A 23,170-nucleotide genomic window follows, 5' to 3' on the forward strand; every position below is an offset into this window, starting at 1 on the left:
ATTTGTTTACCACAAATTTGCATAAAGCTGCAAATTTGATTTATTGTTTGTTCATTTTCAGATACTATAATGCAATTTTTGGTGATAAAACTTGGTGATAATTTTGGTCACTATAATCATCATTTTACATTTTCATACCATTACATCTATAACGCTCACAATATATACGTTTTCTAGAACTGTGAAAACACATGCATGCATTCCTCGCCTCACCCTTATTGGGGTTGAAACTTTCTCAGCAAAAGTCAATGGGTGAACCAAGTGTGAATTTGTTTTGCAGACCATGCAACAGTGAATCGTACAGCTGACTTTTTGTGTGAGAGATGTTTGTAAGTGCGTAACTGGACCAGGTTATTTGACTGTCTAATTTACATTTACACGAGGAATATTTGAATAAACTCTGTAATCTGCATGCGTCTGTGGCTTTTACAAGGATTTGTAGAGAAAACATGGTTCTCTTATTGCTCTTGCTGATATTTATAGGGATTTGTTACCTTGGCGAATGTGCGATTTTAACGGATCAACTCTGTTACCCACAGCAACCTGTTTATAGCAGGTTTCCATTCATCACTGTAATATAAGTTGTCATGTTGAGTTGTCAACATTTATCATGTTGAGCTTTTTTATTATTGCATACCAGAATGATGAACTGATGGACAAGAGCCAATTCAGTGATACATTTGTTGAAAGAGGAGATTGCAAAATAGCTGGAAACCACTGATCTTTCCTCTTCATATCCTCCTCGAAACGTTGTTAGTCCACACTGTGCACTTCAGTGGATGTGCAGTATACAGTATCAGCCATTATTATAGATCATATTAGGGTGCACTTACATAACAGTGGCTACGTTTACATGGACATCAGTAATGGAAATATTTGCCTTAATCTGAGTAAGACAATAATATTATTAAGGTGTTTTCATGAGTTGCTTTTTGAATGTTCCTTTCATGATCCCGTTTTACATGTTATAGCACATGATTCAATTAACGTCATTGCGTCACCGCGCTATCCACATTTCCTCTGGAGTTTCATGTAATTTCGGGTGTTTCATATTTAAATGTCGACTTTAACTGCAGTTTGGCACTTTCACTTTCATTCAGGATTATTTCATGCATGCCCCCGTAACAAACGAGATATTGGATGCGAGGAGGAACTGGAAGAGTGCAGTTTTAATGGAATTTGATACTGAACGCCATATGGGAAAAAAACCTTCGCATTTTGTGAGGCAGGTGTCTGTAGTTCTTCACTGACTCTGTAGGTGCAAATTTCAGTGTTAAACAGCCGTGTGTGTATAGACTATCCTGTTACAAAATGTGGCGAAAATCCTACATGATTGTAATAGTTTGATTGCAGTGTTTACATATCTGTACTGCACTTCAATAATGCAACTAAAATCGACATACTCCACATATCTTAATCTGATTTCTGTTTAGTTCGATTATGACCTTTATTAGATTAAATTAATTAAAAATATTTGTTTACACAGTAGACTCTTAATCAGAGTATTGTCTTAATCACACTCAAAAAAATATTGTTTAGACTAAACAAAAAAAATTTACGCAACAGTTTGCATCAGTATATTCAAGTTACGACAACATCTAACAAAATGAAGTTCACACAACAAATTTTATTATATTAGCCAAATGACCTTTTCCTTTCCAATCAGAGGCATTTTTATATAGCATAAACTCAGTTTTTTTAGCTGAGTTTTCAAAAACTCAAAAGTTTCAACTAGTTTTTTAAAATTAAAATTTAAAATAAATCCAGTGTTATGTACTTAATTACCATAATTATACATTCAAGTTTTCAAGTTTATAACCTCTAATAGATTAAGTAGCTGAAATTGTATAATTGTTTGTATGTTTTCAAATTTACTGTTCATTTAGTTACTTGTAAGAAATACATTTAACAACAACATTTTTGTTTTCCAGTAATCATTTATTTATTTTAAACCACAGTTTTTCAGTATTTTACAAAAAAAATGCATACTGTCCCATATAAACAGTATGAAAAATAACAAAAAACATCAGTGTGTGGACTTACAAAATAACAAAGTGCAATATAAAGAGCAAAATCTACTCTGAAATAAGTAGAGAATTCATAAAATAATGTTTTATGCATTACTTTTGCACTGGGCTTTAATCCATCAAGTTCGAGAAACTTCACAAGTATATTTAAGTTCCGTGAGGTAGCTTAGATTCAGAGCATATATTAACCTCTTAGGGCTTGAGTGGCCACATACATGGACAGCACATTTTAGCTCTTAAGTGGCTTTTTAAAATACTTTGTATGTTTTATATTTTGTTACAGACATACAGTGTCATCCTGCAACTGTTATGTCCCAAACACTATTTTTAACTGTCCAAAATGGGGGAAATTTTTTTTTTTTTACTCTCTGATAGTCAAAGCAAGTTAAAAAAAAGTCTATGTTAAATATGCATTAAAAAAATCAGGAAAAAGTGTTTTATGTAAATTCAGACCATGAGTCCACATACAGAATATGGACATCATTTTTCTCTAAAAGTACATCGTATCAAAAGATAATACTTAGGTTTTTATTCTAATTAGGTTCTAATAAACCCAAATAGCAAAGAGAAATAAAAAATGCATGTAAAAAAACACCTTGGGCCTTAAGAGGTTATGCCCATCAGCAGAGCACAGCACCTTGAGATATCCATATCTTGAGGTTTCCATCTTGTGGTTCAATCCCAAAGTAGACTGATCACCAGTGATGGCAATTGTCATAACTTGCCTTTCAAGATCCTCCTCAAATTCTTGCGTATTCTTGTAAAGCAAGAAAAAAACTTTTTCTAGTCAAAAAACACTTTTTTCACAAAAAAAATTTACATCTCTAGTTCATCTATAGGGTATTGTGGAAATTCTCAAATCATTGTAGTGATGTTTTTAATCTTAACTCAACATTATTTCTGGACACGTGTCAATTTTCCAGAAATAATCGTATTATTTCTCTCATGCACAATTGTTTTCTTAATTTTCTCATACATTAGAGCAGGGGACACCAAACTAGTGTCCTGCAGAGTTTAGCTCCAACCCTAATCAAACACACTTGAAAAAGCTAATCAAGCTCTTACTAGGTACACATGAAACTTCCAGGCAGGTGTTCGGTAAAACCAGCAGGCAGGCATTGTTTGGTAGGCATGGAGGTAGACTTTATTTGTATGTCAATCTGATCCTCTTATATGTAGCTCATTTTAAACCACAATTTTGCAATATGATGTTCCTTAAACTAAGCTTCTCTGCAAGAGGCAGGCATCTCTGCAGAAGTAAAAATGGATCTATTTTAGTCCTGCTTTTGTGGATATGAAAATCATCTTTTTCATAATCACACACTCGGCCAGTAAATGGCTCTTTCAGAAGAGAAGTGTTTGAAGTATTACTGAAGATCTGCTGATTATAATGGACATGCAGGTCACATCCATGGAAACAAGACTTATGCTTCACTCCGATAATCTCTTTTCATCATAAATCAGCCAAACAATCACTTAAACACTCTCACCACTCTCGCAATCACTGTACATAATGTCTAATTAAAACTATTATTATGTTACATGATGTTTGAGGACTAGATTAGACAGAAGAGTATCTGATCATTAATTCTCCACTTTAGTGGTTCTGTGGTCACTGATATGAAAAGTGAAGGATTTAAATACGGCACTGATGCAATCATTCATTGTGCAAAGCTGTTTCCTAGAAAGACAAGTGTGGCATCTCAACCACAGTAGTATCATGATGAATTTCTTATGAATGAAACTGTATATGAGAAAGTGGAAATTGAAAAGGGTAGATTTTATAGGCAGATTAAATAAAATTAAAATAATTAATTAAATAACGGAAATAAATTTACTAATATAATATTATTGTAATATATATTTAATATTAAGGTTTGTAAAGTTTGTATTAATAGGCCAAAGGGACTTGAGATAATAATATAATATAACATAATGTATATTTTTATCATATGTATATAATATTATGTTTTTTTTAAATGTTTGTACATTTAATTAAATGTCTAATAATAAGCCGAAGGGAAGTAATTGATCAATTTTGTTTAATTATATATATAAACTATATTTTATTAATTTGTATATAATATTACGATTTTGTAAAACGTTTTATACTTTTTTTAATTTAACGTGCATTAAATGTGCTCAAGTTGTTGTGTTTATTAAAGAAAAAGTGTAAAAGTCAACATTTATTGATGAATTTTGTTTCGAAACCTCATATTTCTCACATGAAAAACATTTCAATATTTATATACATTTATAAGCTAAACAAACCAGTTGATTTTAGGTGATACTAATCAATGTCTGATTTTTTTAATCCACAAAGGACAAAACACAACAACCAGATGCTAAACTAATGCTTCATTTTGTTTCTTCAAGAATACTAGCAGAAAGTTTTTAATAAACTGATGCATGCTTGCTTCATTTTTCCAGCACATCTACTGTTAGCCTTGTGCTCTTCAACATTCTCTTTAGTGACTTTAATAAAATCGCACATCATGTTAACATACTGTAAAAATGGATGTCACCAATATTTGAGTGATATAAAAGTGAAATGGCGTTAAAACCCTTTTTAACATTTACATTTTTAATGTTTTAAAGTTTATATTAGGACCTTTTCATTTTAACATCGAATTACGAAATCTAAATAACTTTAGGCATGAAAAGTTTTTGTCAATTGAACGTGTTTATGCCTATACGCTAATTATCATTCATTCATTCTCTTTTCGGTTTAGTCCCTTTATTAATCTGGGGTCACCGCAGCAGAATGAACCGCCAACTTATCCCGCATATACTTTATGCAGTGGATGCCCTTCCAGCTGCAACCCATCACTGGGAAACACCCATACACTTCCATTCACACATACACTACGGACAATTTAACCTACCGACAATTCACCTGTACCGCATGTCTTTGGGATCGAGGGGAAACCGAAGCACCCGGAGGAAATCTACACGAACACAGGGAGAACATGCAAACTCAGTGAACTTATGTGGGGTAGGATGAAAGAGGAAGCATGGAAGACGAAAACAAAGAATATGGATGAACTCACTACTCATATTGAGGCATGCAGGACTACTTTCTTTGCTATTCCTGATGACTTCATCAATAAATTGTGTGAATCCTTGCCAAACCACATGGATGCAGTCCTTCAAGCTCATGGAAGTCATGCAACACATAAAATTTGGATCTCACACCACCACTGCTTAATTTGCTGGCATATATATTTTTTTTTTTGCAGTAAATTTGTTTAATTTCTCTATAGGCGACAAAACTTTTGTCTTGCCAAAATTTGACCTTTCTGTCTTGATTAAATGATAAGTCTTTTTTTCAGTGAAACTAATATATTTCAGTTCATTAAACATCATTTGGGAGGGTTTTGATTAACTAAAAGTCAGGTTAATAGCAGGTGTTCCTACAAAATAGATAAGCGACAAGACTTTTGTCAGGGACTGTATAGGCTATACTGGGCTTGTTTTTTCACTTTATGGTGCAAAGAAAAAGTGCAGAGGCCAAAGGTGAGGTTTGTTGTTGCGTTACTGAGCTACAGCCAGTGTGTCTGAACAAAAGGGAGGATTTTCGGTTTTGTAAGTGATGTTTTATGCTTCCCGTATCTATTTGTGAGCCGTTCGGAGGGACGGATGTTGCAGTCTGCTAACCCTGATTTATATAGTCAGCAGAATCTTGCATGAGTTTCTCTAAATCCTCATTGTTTCTCCTGCAAACACGAGCTAACGTGAACACGTGTGTTTGACTTTCCCCAATGTGTGTACAATACTGCAGTAATCATATCTCACACCATTCCATCGATATTTGAAGGTTTTATGACTAGGAGCGAACAGTTTTAATACTTCCTCTTTTTTAATGCTAAATAAAGTGGTGTGTGTGTGTGTGTTTTAGGTGCGCTCTGGCCGGCTGGCCGATTGTTAGCCATGCTGCGACCGCAAGAGCCCACAGTCAGCACCCTGCATCTGGTGGCCAATGATATGACCGATATCATGGAGAACTTGGACACAAGAGAGCTGGACATTGGCGATGGGGAAGATGAGTTTGACGGCCAGGACCCCAACAGCACAGGTCAAAGAATTGCAAAACAGAGCATTTATGCTAATCAAGGAGAAGAGATAATAATGGGCATATATGTTTTTTGTTTTGAAAAAATATAATACAGCAATGATTCACTTAGTTCATTAAAAGAGGCAGAAAGGGATTTTACAACTTAAAAATGATTAATATTTGACAGTTAAAACAAGCTGTTCATTGATTATATTGATATATATTTTTTATAATATAAGTTTGGTTTATAGTTTGTCTTTTAGTATTATATTTTCCCTTTTAAAGGGTTAGTTCACACAAAATTAAAAACATATGGCATGATTTTCCTCAAGGCATCCTAGGCGTATATATACACTACCTGACAAAGTCTTGTCGCTGATCCAAGTTTTAGGAATAGCAAGTAATGACTTGTAGTTGATCATTTGGTATTAGAAGTGGCTTAAATGAAAGGCAAAGGCCTCTAGATTACGCTTATTTTACCAAAATAAAATATGATCATGCGTTGATTTTTAATTACTTAATTAGGACAGTAAGGTCTGACTTTGATTAGACAAAAGTCTTGTCACCTAATAGAAATAATGTACAGTAAAGAATATAAAGTCGTGGTACTTGGAGGACTGCATCCATACATTTCTGCAATGACTCAAATACCTTATTAATAAAGTCATCTGGAAGGACAAATCAAGCGTTCTTGCAGGACTCATCAAGATTCTTTGGATTTATCTTCAATGCCTCCTCCTCCATTTTGCCCCAGACGTGCTCAATGATGTTCATGTCTGGTGACTGGGCTGGCCAATCCTGGAGCACCTTGGCCTTTTTTGCACAGAAGTGGCCGAATTCTTTAGCAGGATAGCACATACCATCTCATACATACAAGTTCCTTGATGTGGAGGCTGAAGTATGAGAAGGATTGCTATCCTGCTAAAGAATTCGGCCACTTCTGTGGTTTGTAATGTAATGGGCAATCCTTCACCAAACTTGACTGATTTCTGTGAGAATCTTGACTCCATGTGGGTTCCAATAGGTCTTCTACACTTTTTTTGATATTTGGGATGCAGTTCAACAGATAATTTATCTGAAAAATCTACCTTCTGCCACTTTTCCAAATGATCAACTAGAAGTCAAGTTATTATTTGTTTCTCTTACAGCTGGGATCGACTACAAAACTTTTACATGTAGTGTACTGTTACGGAAGCAGACGGACAAACAAGGGGAGTAAGTATAAATGAGGTTTATTACAACAGCAGAGTAATTTGGATAATGATTGAGAGTGGAAATGGAGTTTGGATGAACTGATGATTCTCTTTGCCAGGTGGGATGACAGACACAGAAGGATGACCGAATGCACACACCAGAGGACTTGCGGGGAAGACAGACTGACGAGACACACAACGTTGACAGGACAACTGGAACACTGGACAGACTGGAATGAAAACAGAGATAAGGTAAGTATATTTGCTGAGATCGTAGGGGAGTGAAACCTAGGAAGTGGTTCACTCAGAGTCCGCTTCGTAGGAACGAGACCGGACAATGAGTGAAGTGAGGTGTGTGCTTATATAGTGAATGGGAGTGATTGGGTGCAGCTGTGCGTGGTTAATACTCAGGTGAAGGTGCTCGGTGCGTGATGTTGGTGGAAGAGCCTGGCCAATCCGTGACATTACCCCCCTCCCCAGGGCCCGCTCCTGAGGGCCTGAACCTCCGACGTCGTGGTGGTCTACCTCGTCCTCGAGGTGCTGGAAATTCTGGGTGATTGGAGTGGAACTCTTCCATAAGTGCGGGATCTAGTATATCGGATCTGGAGACCCATGACCTCTCTTCTGGACCGTATCCTTCCCAGTCGACGAGGTATTCAAGCTGACCACCACGACGCCGGGACCGTAGGATGTCCTTGACTTGGTAGATGGCCCCTTCTTCTAACATCAGGGGGGGAGGAGGTTCCTCTTCATGGCCAGGCTCTGTGGAGGGAATCAGAGGATCGTGAAAGGGTTTTAGAAGGGACACGTGGAATGTGGGGTGGATTCTGTACTGTGGTGGTAACTGTAATTTGTATGTGACGGGGTTGACCTGTTCCAGAATGGTGAAGGGACCAACAAATCTGGGACTTAATTTTCGGGAGGGCAGTCGCAACCGGATATCTCTGGTGGAGAGCCAGACCTTTTGTCCTGGAGTATAGATGGGGCCTGGAATCCTCCTCTTATCAGATACCTCCTTTGTTCTGCGTACTGCCCTCTGGAGATGGTGATGAGCATCGTCCCAGACTCTCTCGCTCTCCCGGAACCAGTAATCCACTGCGGGGACATCAGATGGTGCGCCATCCCAGGGGAAGAGTGGAGGTTGGAACCCTAGGATGCACTGGAATGGCGTGAGTCCGGTGGTAGGTTGCCGCAGGGAATTCTGGGCGTATTCCGCCCAGCCCAGAAACTGGCTCCAGGAGTTTTGGTGACCGTGACAGAAGGTCCGGAGGAACCGCCCCACTTCCTGAATTTTCCTCTCTGTCTGGCCGTTGGTTTGGGGGTGATAGCCAGACGAGAGGCTTACGGTCACACCTAGGAGTCTGAAGAATGCTCTCCATAGTCTGGAGATGAATTGGGGTCCTCGATCCGAGACTATATCTTCTGGTAACCCAAAATTTCGAAAGACGTGGTTGAACAGGTTTTCGGCGGTCTCTAGGGCTGTGGGTATACCTTTCAAAGGAATCAAACGACAGAATTTAGAGAATCGATCTATGATGACTAGAATGCAGGTGTTACCTTCAGACAATGGGAGGTCTGTCATGAAGTCAACTCCTAGGTGTGACCAGGGGCGGTTTGGGATGGGCAAGGGATGGAGTTTACCAGCAGGTAGATGGCGAGGACTCTTCGCCATAGCGCATTCTCTGCAGCCTTGGACGTATCTTCTCACATCCCTCGCCATGTTCGGCCACCAAAAGCGTTGGGATAGCAGCGAGAGGGTGTTGTTGGCCCCAGGATGTCCTGTGCCCAGAGATGTATGGCTGGAATGAATGAGATCTACCCGTTGGTTTTCAGGGATGAAGCGTCGATTGGGGGGACAGCCCGGCGGAGTTCTGGATTCTGGAGTGGCGTTTACTGTAGGAGCGGACCATTGGATGGGACAGATAGTGATCTGATCGGGAAGGATCTTGGCCGGTGTCTCAATAATTTCATGCTGGTCGTGAATTCTGGAAAGTGCGTCTGCTCTGATGTTCTTTGAACCTGGTCGATATGAGATAGAGAACTGAAATCTGGAGAAGAACAATGACCAACGGGCTTGACGAGGACAGAGTCTTTTAGCATCTTTTAGGTATTGGAGATTTTTATGATCTGTGATCACCTGGAACGAATGTTTGGCCCCCTCCAACCAGTGTCGCCACTCCTCCAGGGCGAGCTTGATGGCCAGAAGTTCTCGATTTCCGATGTCATAGTTCCTTTCCGCCGGGCTGAGCTTCCGGGAGAAATAGGCACATGGATGGAGTAATGAAGGAGTACCGTGGTACTGGGACAGGATGGCTCCCACTCCGGTGGTCGATGCATCCACTTCGACCACAAACGGCAAGTCAGGATCAGGATGAGTCAGCAGTGGGGCTTGAGTGAAGGATTCTTTTAGGTTTTGGAAGGCTGCGGCGGCTTCGGGAGGCCAGGGTAGTGCTTTGGGTTTATTTTTCAACAGGTTGGTGAGCGGAGCGGTGATGAGACTGTAATTCTGGATGAAACGTCGGTAGAAATTAGCAAATCCTAGGAAACGTTGGAGTTCCTTTATGGTCTTTGGTTCGGGCCAGGAGATGACGGAAGTGACCTTCCCCTCGTCCATACGAACCCCTCTTTGATCGATGATGTACCCCAAGAACTGAACAGATGGTGAATGGAAGGAGCATTTTTCAGCCTTGAGGTACAGGCGGTGTTTCCTGAGGGTTTTCAGGACCTCCGCAACGTGGTGGCGATGTTCGGCCTCACTCCGGGAGTAAATCAGGATATCATCTATGTATACAATGACGAAGAGATGAAGGAACTCCCGGAGAACTTCGTGGATGAAGTTTTGGAATACGGAGGGGGCGTTAACCAGACCATAGGGCATGACCAGGTACTCGTAGTGTCCAGTAGGGGTCACAAACCCAGTCTTCCACTCGTCCCCCTCACGTATTCTCACCAGGTTATAGGCGCTGCGGAGGTCCAACTTGGTGAAAATTTTGGCGGATCTGAGTTGTTCCAGGGCCGCAGGGACGAGAGGAAGGGGATACCGGAACTTGACTGTACCTTGATTTAGGGTTCTGTAATCGATACATGGCCGCAGCCCTCCATCCTTTTTAGCCACGAAGAAGAAACTTGAGGCAGCAGGTGACGTGGATGGACGGATATACCCCTGACTCAGAGCCTCATGGATGTACTCCTCCATTGCCTTGGTCTCCGGAAGGGACAACGGGTAGATCCTACCTCTGGGCATAGGAGCATCTGGAAGCAGGTCTATGGCGCAGTCCCATGGCCGATGTGGAGGTAGCTGGGAAGCTCTCTTGGGGCAAAATACATCCTCGTATGAGGAGTAGATCTTCGGGATCTGAATGGATATTTTCTCGACAGGACTTTCGACAGACGTGACGTAGACGGTAAGGGGTCTTTGAATTTGTAAGGGTAGATCGGGAAAACAGCTGGATCTGCATTCTTCTCCCCATCTCTTAATCTCTCCTGTGCCCCAAGAGAGGATGGGATCGTGCTTCACCAGCCACGGGCGCCCTAAGATGATATCCATCGATGCACCCTCCAGAACCAGAAATTGAATCTCCTCTTTGTGGAGCAGTCCTACTTGGAGATTGACGGGTTCACATTTTCGATGGATACGTGCCTGAGAATGGATATCGTTGGTTATGGGCTGAATCTGGTAGACGTGCGTCGAGGCTTCGGTGTTAAGCTGTAGTCGGCGACAGAGGGCGTGCGAGATGAAATTTCCTGCTGACCCGGAGTCGATGAGGGCTGTGACTGAAACTGAGACAGAAGGGGTAGTTAACTGGACATTAGTGGTGAGAGGATGCATTTTTTCAATGGGAGAACTGAACAAACTCACCACAGAGCGTGTTGGACGGATGGGACAGTCCAGCCTGACATGTCCTTTGGCACCACAGTACATGCACAGACCCCGGGTCAGCCTCCTCTGTCGCTCGGTGATTGTGAGTCTACCAGATTCTATGATCATGGGCTCTGGTTCTGGAGGGACGGCTGGCTCTGGCGAACGGAGGAGTGCTTGTGATACCGGTGGAGGATCATGCTGGTAGACCCTCAGACGATCGGAACAGCGCAGAGAGTGTTGGATGAACTTCTCCAATCCCATCGTGTCGTCGAGGGCGGCCAGCTGTAACCGGAGGCTGGGCTCTAGTCCGAGCCGGTAGGTTGTGAGGAGAGATCGCTCATTCCACCCGCTAGCAGCAGCCAGAGTTCGGAACCTGAGAGCATAATCCTGAGTGGACATGGCTCCCTGTTTGAGATGGTATAACTGTTCTCCAGCTGCTACTTCGGCATCCGCGCGACCAAAAACCTCCTTGAAATATTGGGTGAATGACTGAATGGAATTTGTTACCGGCCCAGACTGTTGCCAGATGGTTTCAGCCCACCGAAGAGCCGACCCAGAGAGAAGGGAGATGATGAATGCGATTTTGGACCGATCTGTAGGGTATAACTCGGGTTGCATAGTGAATACCAGAGAACATTGTAGGAGAAATCCATTGCACTCCTCCGCCCCGCCAGAGTAGGGCGCTGGTCGAGCCATGGGACTGGATGAGTGGGTGGACGGTGAAGAAGTGCTCGGTGCTGGTGGTGCTTCGGGAAGTGGAGCAGATGGTAGTAGCACTCTCTTCAATGAATCCACCAACTCCTGAAGGGGATCGTGAGTGCTCATGCTGTTGGTAGTTGAAGGTCCGGTCTTCTGTTACGGAAGCAGACGGACAAACAAGGGGAGTAAGTATAAATGAGGTTTATTACAACAGCAGAGTAATTTGGATAATGATTGAGAGTGGAAATGGAGTTTGGATGAACTGATGATTCTCTTTGCCAGGTGGGATGACAGACACAGAAGGATGACCGAATGCACACACCAGAGGACTTGCGGGGAAGACAGACTGACGAGACACACAACGTTGACAGGACAACTGGAACACTGGACAGACTGGAATGAAAACAGAGATAAGGTAAGTATATTTGCTGAGATCGTAGGGGAGTGAAACCTAGGAAGTGGTTCACTCAGAGTCCGCTTCGTAGGAACGAGACCGGACAATGAGTGAAGTGAGGTGTGTGCTTATATAGTGAATGGGAGTGATTGGGTGCAGCTGTGCGTGGTTAATACTCAGGTGAAGGTGCTCGGTGCGTGATGTTGGTGGAAGAGCCTGGCCAATCCGTGACATGTACGTTATGACTTTCTTTTTTTTCAGTCGAATCCAGTCAGAATTATTTTTAAAATTATTTTTGGCTTTTACAGAGTGATAAAAATGAGATGACTATTTCCACTGTGGGGTTGTAAAAGGCAAGTATTTTTGAAATAATACAAAAAAATGAATACATTTTGACTGAAAGAAGAAAGTCATTTACACCAGTGGTCCTCAACCCCCGGGCTGCGGACCAGTACCGGTCCGTGGATCAATTGGTACCGGGCCGCACAATAAATAATCAATTTTTTATTGTGGACCACTGATATACGCTTAAAAAACGTAAGTCATGAAATACTTTCCTTTTTTTGGATGAACTAACCCTTATTTATTTTTTTGTAGTTAAATTTCTTAAGTATATATTTTTGTAAAATTTTGTAACATTTAGTTATTTCAACTTATTTCAAGTAACACTAAATAGCTTTATCTTCAAATTTTTTGTTTTAGTTTATTTCGTTAATTTTACACTACACCGTTTAAGAAATTAGAGTTAAAATATTTATATCAAGGGGTGACACAGTGGCTTAGTGGTTAGCACTGTCGCCTCACATAAAGAAGGTTGCTGGTTCGAGTCCCGGTTGGGTCATCATCTATTCAATTCAATTCAATTCACCTTTATTTGTATAGCGCTTATACAATGTAGATTGTGTCAAAGCAGCTTCACATAAAAGGTCACAGTAAATAGGAACAGTGTAGTTCAGTTTGTAGTGTTTAAGTTCAGTTCAGTTTAGCTCAGTTCAGTGTGGTTTAATAATCACTACTGAGAGTCCAAATATTGAAGAGTAAATCCAACGATGCGCAGCTCTACAGATCCCGAACCATGCAAGCCAGTGGCGACAGCGGAGAGGGAAAAAAAACTTCACTAATGGCAGAAGTGAAGAAAAAAAACCTTGAGCGAAACCAGGCTCAGTTGGGCACGATCATTTTAATTAGCGATATTTCTCAGATGAAAGAAAGCAGTTTTTGTGACATGGGATATATGATTTTCAAAAGTTAAATTGCTGTCTAATATGACACCCAGATCTTTTATAGTAGAGCTAACGCTAACTTTGTATCCCTCTAATTGTAGATCGAGTTGTGAGATCTGCTGTGTACAGGATTTAGGCCCAATAAGTAATAATTCTGTTTTGTCTGAGTTTAAGAGAAGATAATTGTTGGTCATCCAGTCTTTAACATCTTTAATACACTCAGTTAGCTTGGACAGATTAGACGTCTCGTCAGGTTTAGTTGAAATATATAATTGAGTATCATCTGCATAGCAGTGAAAGCTGATCCCATGTCTTCTAATAATGTCTCCCAGGGGTAGCATGTATATTGTAAACAGCAAAGAGCCTAAAACTGATCCTTGAGGCACCCCATATTTTACTGGGCTGATTTGTAAAGGCTGTCCATTAATATTCACAAACTGGTAACGGTCAGATAAGTATGACTTAAACCATTGTAGGACCTGTCCCTGGACACCTGTAGACTTTAAGCAATTAATAAGGATACCATGGTCAATGGTGTCAAATGCCGCACTAAGATCGAGTAGAACTAATAGCGAGATGCACCCTTGGTCAGCAGCTAAGAGTAAATCGTTGGTTATTTTCACTAATGCAGTTTCTGTACTGTGATGAGCTCTGAAACCTGACTGAAACACTTCAAAAACATTGTTCATCTGTGTGGAGTTTGCATGTTCTCCCCGTGTTGGCGTGGGTTTCTTCCGTGTGCTCCGGTTTCCCCCACAATCCAAACACATGCGTTATAGGTGAATTGACTAAGCTTAATTAAACTTAAAATTGATAAAAATAATATTAACGTTTTAAAATTGAAAAGCTGATCATCAAGTGGTCTCTTTGTGGGTTTCTTACATGGCTCTGCATTGAACTTGTCAGTCACTAACATGAAGCATTTGGTCCGCAGATTCCCGCATCCCCTTCTCAGCTGTATATAAAACCAAAGGCTTCAAAGAGCCCGGTGCGCGTGTGTTTCTCACCGCGCTCCCCATCACCGCCAAAATCCTGGAGGTGGAGCGATTCACGTCAGCGCAGGACCGCTTCAACATCACGTCCCAGAGGAGCGTCTCGAAGGTGAGAAATCCCTCACTTGCCTTCAACAAGTGAGAGTTTGTGGGCTGAATGCCTTTTATTTGTTGCCCGGGAGATTTCGAGGTTGCCAAGGCAATTTACATGTTGCCCTGGAGATTTGGACACCATATATGAAAATATTTAGCACATGCAAAATAGTTTTTCAGAAGAATAATGACAAAAGACGCTGTTATTGAATCTGACGAGCATTCGTGTTTTGGGTGTCGTTTATTGAAGGTTTCTATAAATGAAATCTATTAAATAAAACTAAAAATTGTGCGTTTTACTTTCATGTCGTTCCAAGTTTTTGTTTTTGTTAAGAAAAGGACAAATGTCACAATAAATAAATAAATAATGTGTATATATTCAAATATTGCTTATTTAATTCTTTTGATGTTAAAACATTGATTTGGTGTTGTCTAAAAGTTAATCGAAACCTGTCTGGAAAGATGGCATTTATTTTGTTTTGTATTGTTTTTTCTTTTTTTTTTTTTGGTTGTTTTTTTTTGTTTTGCTTTTTTGTTTTTGTGGTTTTGTTTTTGTTTTGTTTTTTATTATTTTATTTTTTTTCAATTTTTGTGTTTTGTTTTGTTTTTGTTTTTTTTTGTTTTGTATTGTTTTTTTCATCTTTTTGTTTGTTTGTTTTTTGTTTGTTTGTTTGTTTGTTTGTTTTGCTTTTTTGTTTTTGTGGTTTTGTTTTTGTTTTGTTTTATTGTTTTCATTATTGTTTTGTTTTGTTTTATTTTCTTTTTTTTCATTTTTGTGTTTGTTTTGTTTTGTTTTTGTTGTTTTGTATTGTTTTTTCATTTTCATTTTGTTTTGTTTTTGTTGTTTTGTTTTGTATTGTTTTTTTCATTTTGTTTTGTTTTTGTTGTTTTGTTTTTATTTATTTATATTTGTTCTGTAAACTACTGAGGATATACATTTGTTTTTTGCATAAAATATAAAAAGCTGCAACCTTAAGTTTATAGTAACATTTAAATTAAAAAAATGTTTTAAAATTGAAATTTATAACAAATGTTAGTAACAGACCTTTTATATAATGAAATAAATATAATAAATATTAACATTTTACTCAAACCGTACTTACTAATATCTACATAATAAATCCAGTAAATCCAAACACATTCAGAATTTTTTAAGCAGTCTCTTAATTTTGAACCTACAGTATATTGATGTCTGTCTATATAAAAAAATCTATATAAAAGAACCATTAAAATAATTCATACGGTATTCAACTCAATTCACCTTTATTTCTATAGCGCTTTTACAATGTAAATTATAGTAAATTAATACTAATTAATACTATTAGTCTTAATATGATCTATGTTTCAAGTCTTTTAAATCCATCTTATAATCAGAAAGTCAGAGTAAATGTTTACAGAAGTCTCATTTTTGCTTGAACTATCTCTTTGCTGATGTTCTCTGCATCCAGGTGCTTCCAGCTGTTTTTAAGATAGAAATGAAGCACGGAAACTTCACCTGGATGGTAAAGAGGAAGGAGAAGCATTTTATGGAGCTTCACAGGGAACTCAGAGCCTACAAAACCTTCCTCCGAATCCCACTGCCCTCCCGCAGGTGACCCAACTGGAGATTATTATAACTATTTAGACAAATGTGTTTAAAAATGTGTTACAGTAATATGTTTACAGTATAACAGGATTATGATACATTAGATTATATGTATGTTTTCTATAAAATTTACATATTGCACACTATAAAATAATATTTGTATATAAACTGCTGAAAAAAAACTGTGAATTATTATTATTATTATTATTATTAGTAGTAGTAGTAGTAGTAGTAGTAGTAGTATTTAAATTAAATGCTGTCTGTTAATATCCCTTACATAAACTAACCATGTTTTTTCATAGTAAAATTGTAGTAACCAGGATAGTTTTTTCACATTGACTTCCATTTGTATGCCATGGTAAAACTATGGTTAGTGTTGCAAAACCATGGGTAATTTAAGGTTACCCATATTTGGCCATGGTAACCACAAATTAGTTGGGTTTGAAAAGTCATAGTTATAGTTTCAGAATGATAGTTGTAGTCGTTGTAACCATGATTACTATAATTTTACTGTTCAAAAAACATGAGTAATTTTTGAAAGGGTTATTTCTGTGATGGTGAATTCCCACTACTCTTTCTGATATGCTGATTTGGTTCTTAAGAAACAATTCATCATATTATTCATTTAGAAAATGGTTACTTTTTTACGGTTCACTATTTTGTGGAGACTGTAATATATTTTCTTCAGTATTCTATGATCTTCTGGATTGAAATTGGTGTTCTAGTGTAAAATCTCAACCATCATAGCCACTGTTGATGTTATGCGTGTTTGTCTTCTTGGTAATCTTAACATCTCATCCTGTCTTTGGCATCTTCTGGTCAACAGTCACACAGAGCGAAGGCAAACTATAAACAGGAACCTCGAACGGCACATGCCAAGTTTACCCCGAGGAGGAGGAGAAGAGCTAGCCAGAGAAGAGCAAGTCTCTAGTCGAAAAGTCAGTTTACGTTTTCATCTGAATATGATTTCTGTATTAGCATGCTGACTTGTGCCATGTTTTTTGCAGAGACAACTTGAAGACTACTTGAATAAGCTGCTAAAAATGCCAATGTACAGAAACTACCACGCAACAGTATGTGCATATTTGAATTCTGTGCAATATTTTGGTCCATTTTCTCATTTCATGTGTGTTAATGAATGGGTTTGTCCTGGTTTTGCTGTAGATGGAGTTCATTGATGTGAGCCAGCTGTCCTTCATTCATGATTTGGGACCGAAAGGCTTGTAAGAGCACTTTTTTAATAGCTAAAATGTTCTAGTTGGAATGACATTTTAACAATAATTACACTTTAAACAATTTGGGAGGAGGTTTGGAGGCTCATCCCGCTACAGAGTAATGGAGAGAGTGAAAGTTTTGGAACGTGAAAGTGATCCTGGATCACAAATCCCATCATGTCTTGCACTCACTCACCTGTTTCAGTTCACCATCTGATCACTGACACAGCTGTAGGACATTATCACTGATTTCATGGACTATAAATACTCCATTCAAGCCTGCAACCATTGCTCAGTCTTATATCTCTGTAGAGTGCATTTCAAAACATTTTCCAAGTTCCTGCCACAGAAATTTTTGGATTTTTGCTTTCTTTGTGGATTACTTGCTTGGATTATCCTTTCTATTCTGTTTGATCCTTGCCTGCATGACCATCGCTTTGTTTAGAAAAGCTGCGTTTGTACACACTCATTATAACAGCTTATAATGAGAGAAATCACTCTTCAAAACCTTCATTCTTTCTTTTCCTCTCTGGTGAAATGAACTGCCACTCTTCATCTGGAGTGCATTTGATGAATAAATTTTACAATTTTGGATAAAAGCATCTAGCATACAGTGTTTTTTTTGTTAATATTTTTCCTGAAGGAAAAAAAAACTGTGCTTTGTGTCAAAATACTAATTTTTATTTATGCATGTCTGTTTAAAGAGGACTGTTTTGTAGAGTGGGATAAAAATGACTTGTGGAAAATGACTGCATCATCATGTTTTTATGTCAAGGTGAAAACTGTTGTTTTCAACCATTCTCTACACAATAATGGATTACTCCGTTAATTTACATCCATAAGATTTAATATTTTGTTCCACAATCAAAAATTTGAATCAGGATTGGTTCTGATATTTGTCTGATTTTAGAATGACCTGAATGTATTTAAAGGTATATTCTTGCATTTTTTTTTGTAAGAGCATTTTTTTTCCTATGTTTCCATTTCAGGGAGGGCATGGTCCACAAAAGGTCTGGCGGTCACCGTATTCCTGGACTGAACTGCTGTGGCCACAGCAAAATGTGCTACCGCTGGTCCAAACGGTCAGTTTAGTGCCATTAATTTTCTAAAAAATTATAGTTAAAATGTCTCACTATCGATAAAATAGTAGTAATCAAAGTAAAGCATAATGTACATCCAGCTGGTTGTTATAGTAGATTAATATAAATTTATGAAGATAAAGAAAGAAAAACAGTGTCCTATAACTGTATCAGTGCTGTGATTGGTCAAAACACCTGTCTGTCAATCTTCCTTTAAAGGGTCAAGCCAGCAGAGCAGTGCGACTCAGACATATGTAATTTATATTCCATTAAATCGTGTAATATCTAATCTATTACTGTTGCTCTTTATAGGTGGATGGTGGCAAAGGACTCTTGCCTGCTCCTCATGAAGCCAGATTCTGGTGCCATCTCATTCGTCCTGCTGGTGGATAAAGAGTTTGACATTAAAATGGACACTAAAGACACTGAAACGAAGCATGGTGTTCGCATTGACAGTCTTTCAAGGTGTGTGGATATTGGTCATTTAAGATATCGTACAATATGCTATTGACTTGCACCTTCAGTGTAGGGTAAATGAAAGAGCTTTGTGCTTCTTAAAGGACTCTGGTGTTGAAGTTTACGAGTTACCGTCATGCCCGGTGGTGGGGACAAGCCGTTGATGATTTTGTGCGCAAATATGGCAGCAATTTCCTTAAAGATCACCGCTTTGGATCCTTCGCCAATGAACAGAAGAACATCCTATCTAAATGGTAAATATCACTTTTTACATGCATTTCTAGACTAAAATGATCAAATCATTGGGGTGACCATTTGTGACCCAAACCACCCTAAAAATCTCCCTCAGGACTTTAGTTAGCTTGTCATATTTGTAATAAGGGTGTATTAAACCAAATTTTTGCAGTAGTTATAATATAATATAATATAATATAATATAATATAATATAATATAATATAATATAATATAATATAATATAATATAATATAATATAATATAATATAATATAATATAATAGTTTCAGTTTTTTGGCAAGTACATTTAGAATTTACGTTTTCGATCATCGATTGAGTTCAATTTGATATCTCGATGCATCACGGTGCATTGACGATGCTTTCCATACACAGTTATATTTTTTCTTCACAACACAAGAAATCTTGTATTAAAATTTACAAACATATTTATATTTATGTCCTTTAATACACAGTCAGAGATATAAACTGTACCTTAAATTTTACCTGCTCTTTTTGACCGTTTCAAACAAAACTCAAGTACATGCACAGAGGACTGCAGGAGCATTAATAGCAAATAAACTAATGTAAATATTAATCCCCCTTACTTTTTGAGCATTGTCGAGCAAGTTCTCATAGGTGTGATTGGTCATTGTGGTCACACACTCAACAGAAGGCTGCGATTGGCTCTAAAACTGTCAGCTCTGTTCATTGATGAGTGACGAGAGGAACGGCCGTGGTTACAGTCTATGCGCATAATGCACGGTTATCACAGCTGATAGACACGCTGGTGACTGAATCCACAAGTATTGTTGTAACAGCTGAAAGGGGAGAACAATTTACTTGCCAACATGCCAGCAATTCAGAGGTCCAAAGTAAAAGAGGGAGAGAGAGAGAGTGATGGAGTTTTACAGCTTTCATTTTCTCCATATAGCAGTGAAATAGGGGTTCTGCCGTACCTTCAGTGTCAGAGAAAGACTGTTCCAGCAAACTCACAAGCAGTGAATAGTGCACAGTTGTCTGTTTTTAAGTAGATGGAGTGTTTTAATTACTCGCCCTTGCCTCATTTGACATAGTATTCTTTTTTTTTAGAATTATTATTTAGGGGTTTTCACCTTTATTGATAGGACAGTGAAGATTTACAGACAGGAAAGTGTGGGGAGCAGAGATAGGGGAAGGATCGGCAAAGGACCTCGTGCTGGGAATCAAACTCAGGTCGCCACAAACACCTGGGTGTTATATGTTAACGCACTAACCACTAGGCTATTGGCGCCGACATTTGCCATAGTATTTAACCACAACATGATGATTATAAGACAAAATGATGCGAGTACAAAATGATCTGTTCGGATCTATTACTGAATCGATACCGCATTGTCTGCGTCTACATCATGGTGCATGGTACAATTTATTTTGACACCCCTAATATATATTTTTATATAATATGTATTATGATTTTTAAAACATATAGATTTACTAGTCAAAATGTAAACTTTACTTTTAAATTAAAATGAAATATGATAACTATATGATATAAAGTTAAATCATATTTCTGATTATATTGTACACGGTGGGCCATTAATATGGATACACCTTAATAAAATGGGAATGGTTGGTGATATTAGCGTTCTTTTTCTGGCACATTAGTATATGTGAGGGGCAAACTTTTCAAGATGGGTGGTGACCATGGTGGCCATTTTGAAGTCGCCATCTTGGATCCAACTTTTGTTTTTTCAATAGGAAGAGGGTGATGTGACACATCAAACTTATTTGGGAATTTCACAAGAAAAACAATGGTGTGCTTGGTTTTAACGTAACTTTATTCTTTCATGAGCCCCCTCACATATATATAACGTGCCACAAACAGGACGTTAATATCACCAACCATTCACATTTTATTAAGGTGTATCCATATAAACGGCCCACCCTGTATTATATTATATTAGTGATATATATAGTTATTTGTTTCGTAATTAACTAAATGTTCAGTTGATTTCAGAACAGTCTAGAAAAATCAACAATGCAGCCCAAAGCAGAAGCAGCTCTCAGAAGTTTCCCCAAGCTGATAAACATGCAAGAGCTTAATTTGTCTGCCACCGGGTCTTCGGGTGAAGCCTGTTTCACAGGAGTAACCTGAGAGAATGAGAGGGAAAGTGTAACCATAGACTCAATCCTCTTTTGACCCACTGGAGGAGCGAGATCAAATCAAGAACAGAGCCTTCACTACTGCTCTGAGTGGATGATTTGCTGCTCATTGTTGCAGCATTAAGCTCTATTAGTGTGCATGTTGTTCCTTGAATAATAGAAATCATGTAATTAAGGCAAGTTTATTTATATAGCAGATTTAAAAAAATTAAAATTAAAATTATTAATAACAGATTTAAATGTGTTAAAAAAGGTTATAAAAGAATGAAAAAGAAAAGAAAGACACAATAGTGCGAACTGTTGGACGTAGCACAGTGCTCATTCAGTAAAGGCAAAGCTAACCAGATGTGTTTTCAGTCTTGATTTGAATGTGCTTAATGTTGGCGCACATCTGATCAATTAAAGGTGTCATGACATGTAATGTGCCTAATGTTGGAGCACATCTGATCAATTAAAGGGGGTCATGACATGTAATGTGCTTAATGTTGGAGCACATCTGATCAATTAAAGGGGGTCATGACATGTAATGTGCCTAATGTTGGAGCACATCTGATCAATTAAAGGGGGTCATGACATGTAATATGCCTAATGTTGGAGCACATCTGATCAATTAAAGGGGGTCATGACATGTAATGTGCTTAATGTTGGAGCACACCTGATCAATTAAAGGGGTCATGACATGTAATGTGCCTAATGTTGGAGCACATCTGATCAATTAAAGGGGGTCATGACATGGAATGTGCCTAATGTTGGAGCACATCTCATCAATTAAAGGGGGTCATGACCAAGCGGCAACCTCCCGCTCTCTCTCGGGAAGCCAATACGGAAGTAACTGAAACTGCAATTCATCAAAATTCCGCTAGTCCTGGCTCCATAATAGAGCAAGTGGCAATTGAGCCCACTGTTAGAATGGCCAACTTTACAACAGAAAAAAAGTTGTTTACAGCCTGGTACAAAGAACGATTTTGGTTCATATAGCTATTATTACCCCCCATGACAACTGTGAGGGGGGTGAATTTTTTTATAACTTATCCATTTTCTTTATTTTAGGTTATATTAAGTTTGCATAATTAAGGGCGTGGCCACTTGAGTGACAGCTAGGTCTCGCTGGTCGCCGTCACTTCACCTCAGCTGAATCCGGCAGATTAGCCACTGATCTCGGCATATTCATCGTATTTTTGTTTTGTTTTATGTGGCTTTACATCAATTAAAGGGGTCATGACATGTAAAATAAAAATTGCATTGATCTTCTGACATATAAGAAGTCTTTGTTCTATTAAATCTTCCTGCAATTTTAAAGTCTTATGTGCTTTGTTTATAACAAGGAGCGCATTTTTTTCATTAAGATGTAAAAATGACATATTTACCAACGAGATGGCGTTTGATGTCACAGTTGGGCATTCATTTGCATAATGAATAATCAACTAATCAACTCCAGAGCTTGAACCCCACCCACTGGCTTTTAGTGAAGGATGACATGCTTTAATGCAAGTGTTTGACTGCACAGTGTTTTGTAAACAAGGCATATTTGTAGCCGACAAATGTTATTTTATTTGTTAAAGATTAAATATGAATATGCATGTTAATGATTTCACAATGTTTTGTCTGTAGATGACAGGTTTTAAATAGATAATGCTGTGAAAATGCATCAGTACATCACTGTGCAGTAGCGAGTGGGCATTGATGGTGGTTTCTATGCAATGACATCAGCCAATCAAAACACTGGACATTTGCTGACAAGCTTTAAAGGACCCAGTACTTAAAATCTGACCCTTTCACATTTTAATTGCAGTGCAGTTCTGGCTGTTTCTCACCTATCGCTATTATGACCAAAATATAGGGCTTAATTTAACCAAGATCATTTCAAAGGAGTCTTAAAGTGGTCTGAGGAGCAAAATGCATGCGCTCAGATAGCAAGGAACA

The 23,170-nt window shown here is 38.6% G+C and overlaps 1 protein-coding gene across 2 annotated transcripts in view; it reads left to right on the top strand.

The window, feature by feature from the left end:
• pld1b (phospholipase D1b) overlaps nt 1-23,170 on the top strand; it is a 79,167-nt gene that overhangs the window by 19,987 nt on the left and 36,010 nt on the right. For both annotated transcript variants that reach the window (XM_056450121.1, XM_056450122.1), the window contains exons 2-10: nt 5,926-6,102; nt 14,387-14,553; nt 15,986-16,128; nt 16,949-17,060; nt 17,130-17,195; nt 17,287-17,345; nt 18,326-18,418; nt 18,728-18,880; nt 18,976-19,125. In XM_056450121.1, coding sequence (XP_056306096.1) covers nt 5,958-6,102; nt 14,387-14,553; nt 15,986-16,128; nt 16,949-17,060; nt 17,130-17,195; nt 17,287-17,345; nt 18,326-18,418; nt 18,728-18,880; nt 18,976-19,125 — 1,088 coding nt within the window. In that variant the 5' untranslated portion in view covers nt 5,926-5,957. The remainder of the gene's footprint in view (nt 1-5,925; nt 6,103-14,386; nt 14,554-15,985; nt 16,129-16,948; nt 17,061-17,129; nt 17,196-17,286; nt 17,346-18,325; nt 18,419-18,727; nt 18,881-18,975; nt 19,126-23,170) is intronic.

This window comes from Danio aesculapii, chromosome 24, assembly GCF_903798145.1.
Source record: "Danio aesculapii chromosome 24, fDanAes4.1, whole genome shotgun sequence".
NCBI lineage: Eukaryota > Metazoa > Chordata > Actinopteri > Cypriniformes > Danionidae > Danio > Danio aesculapii.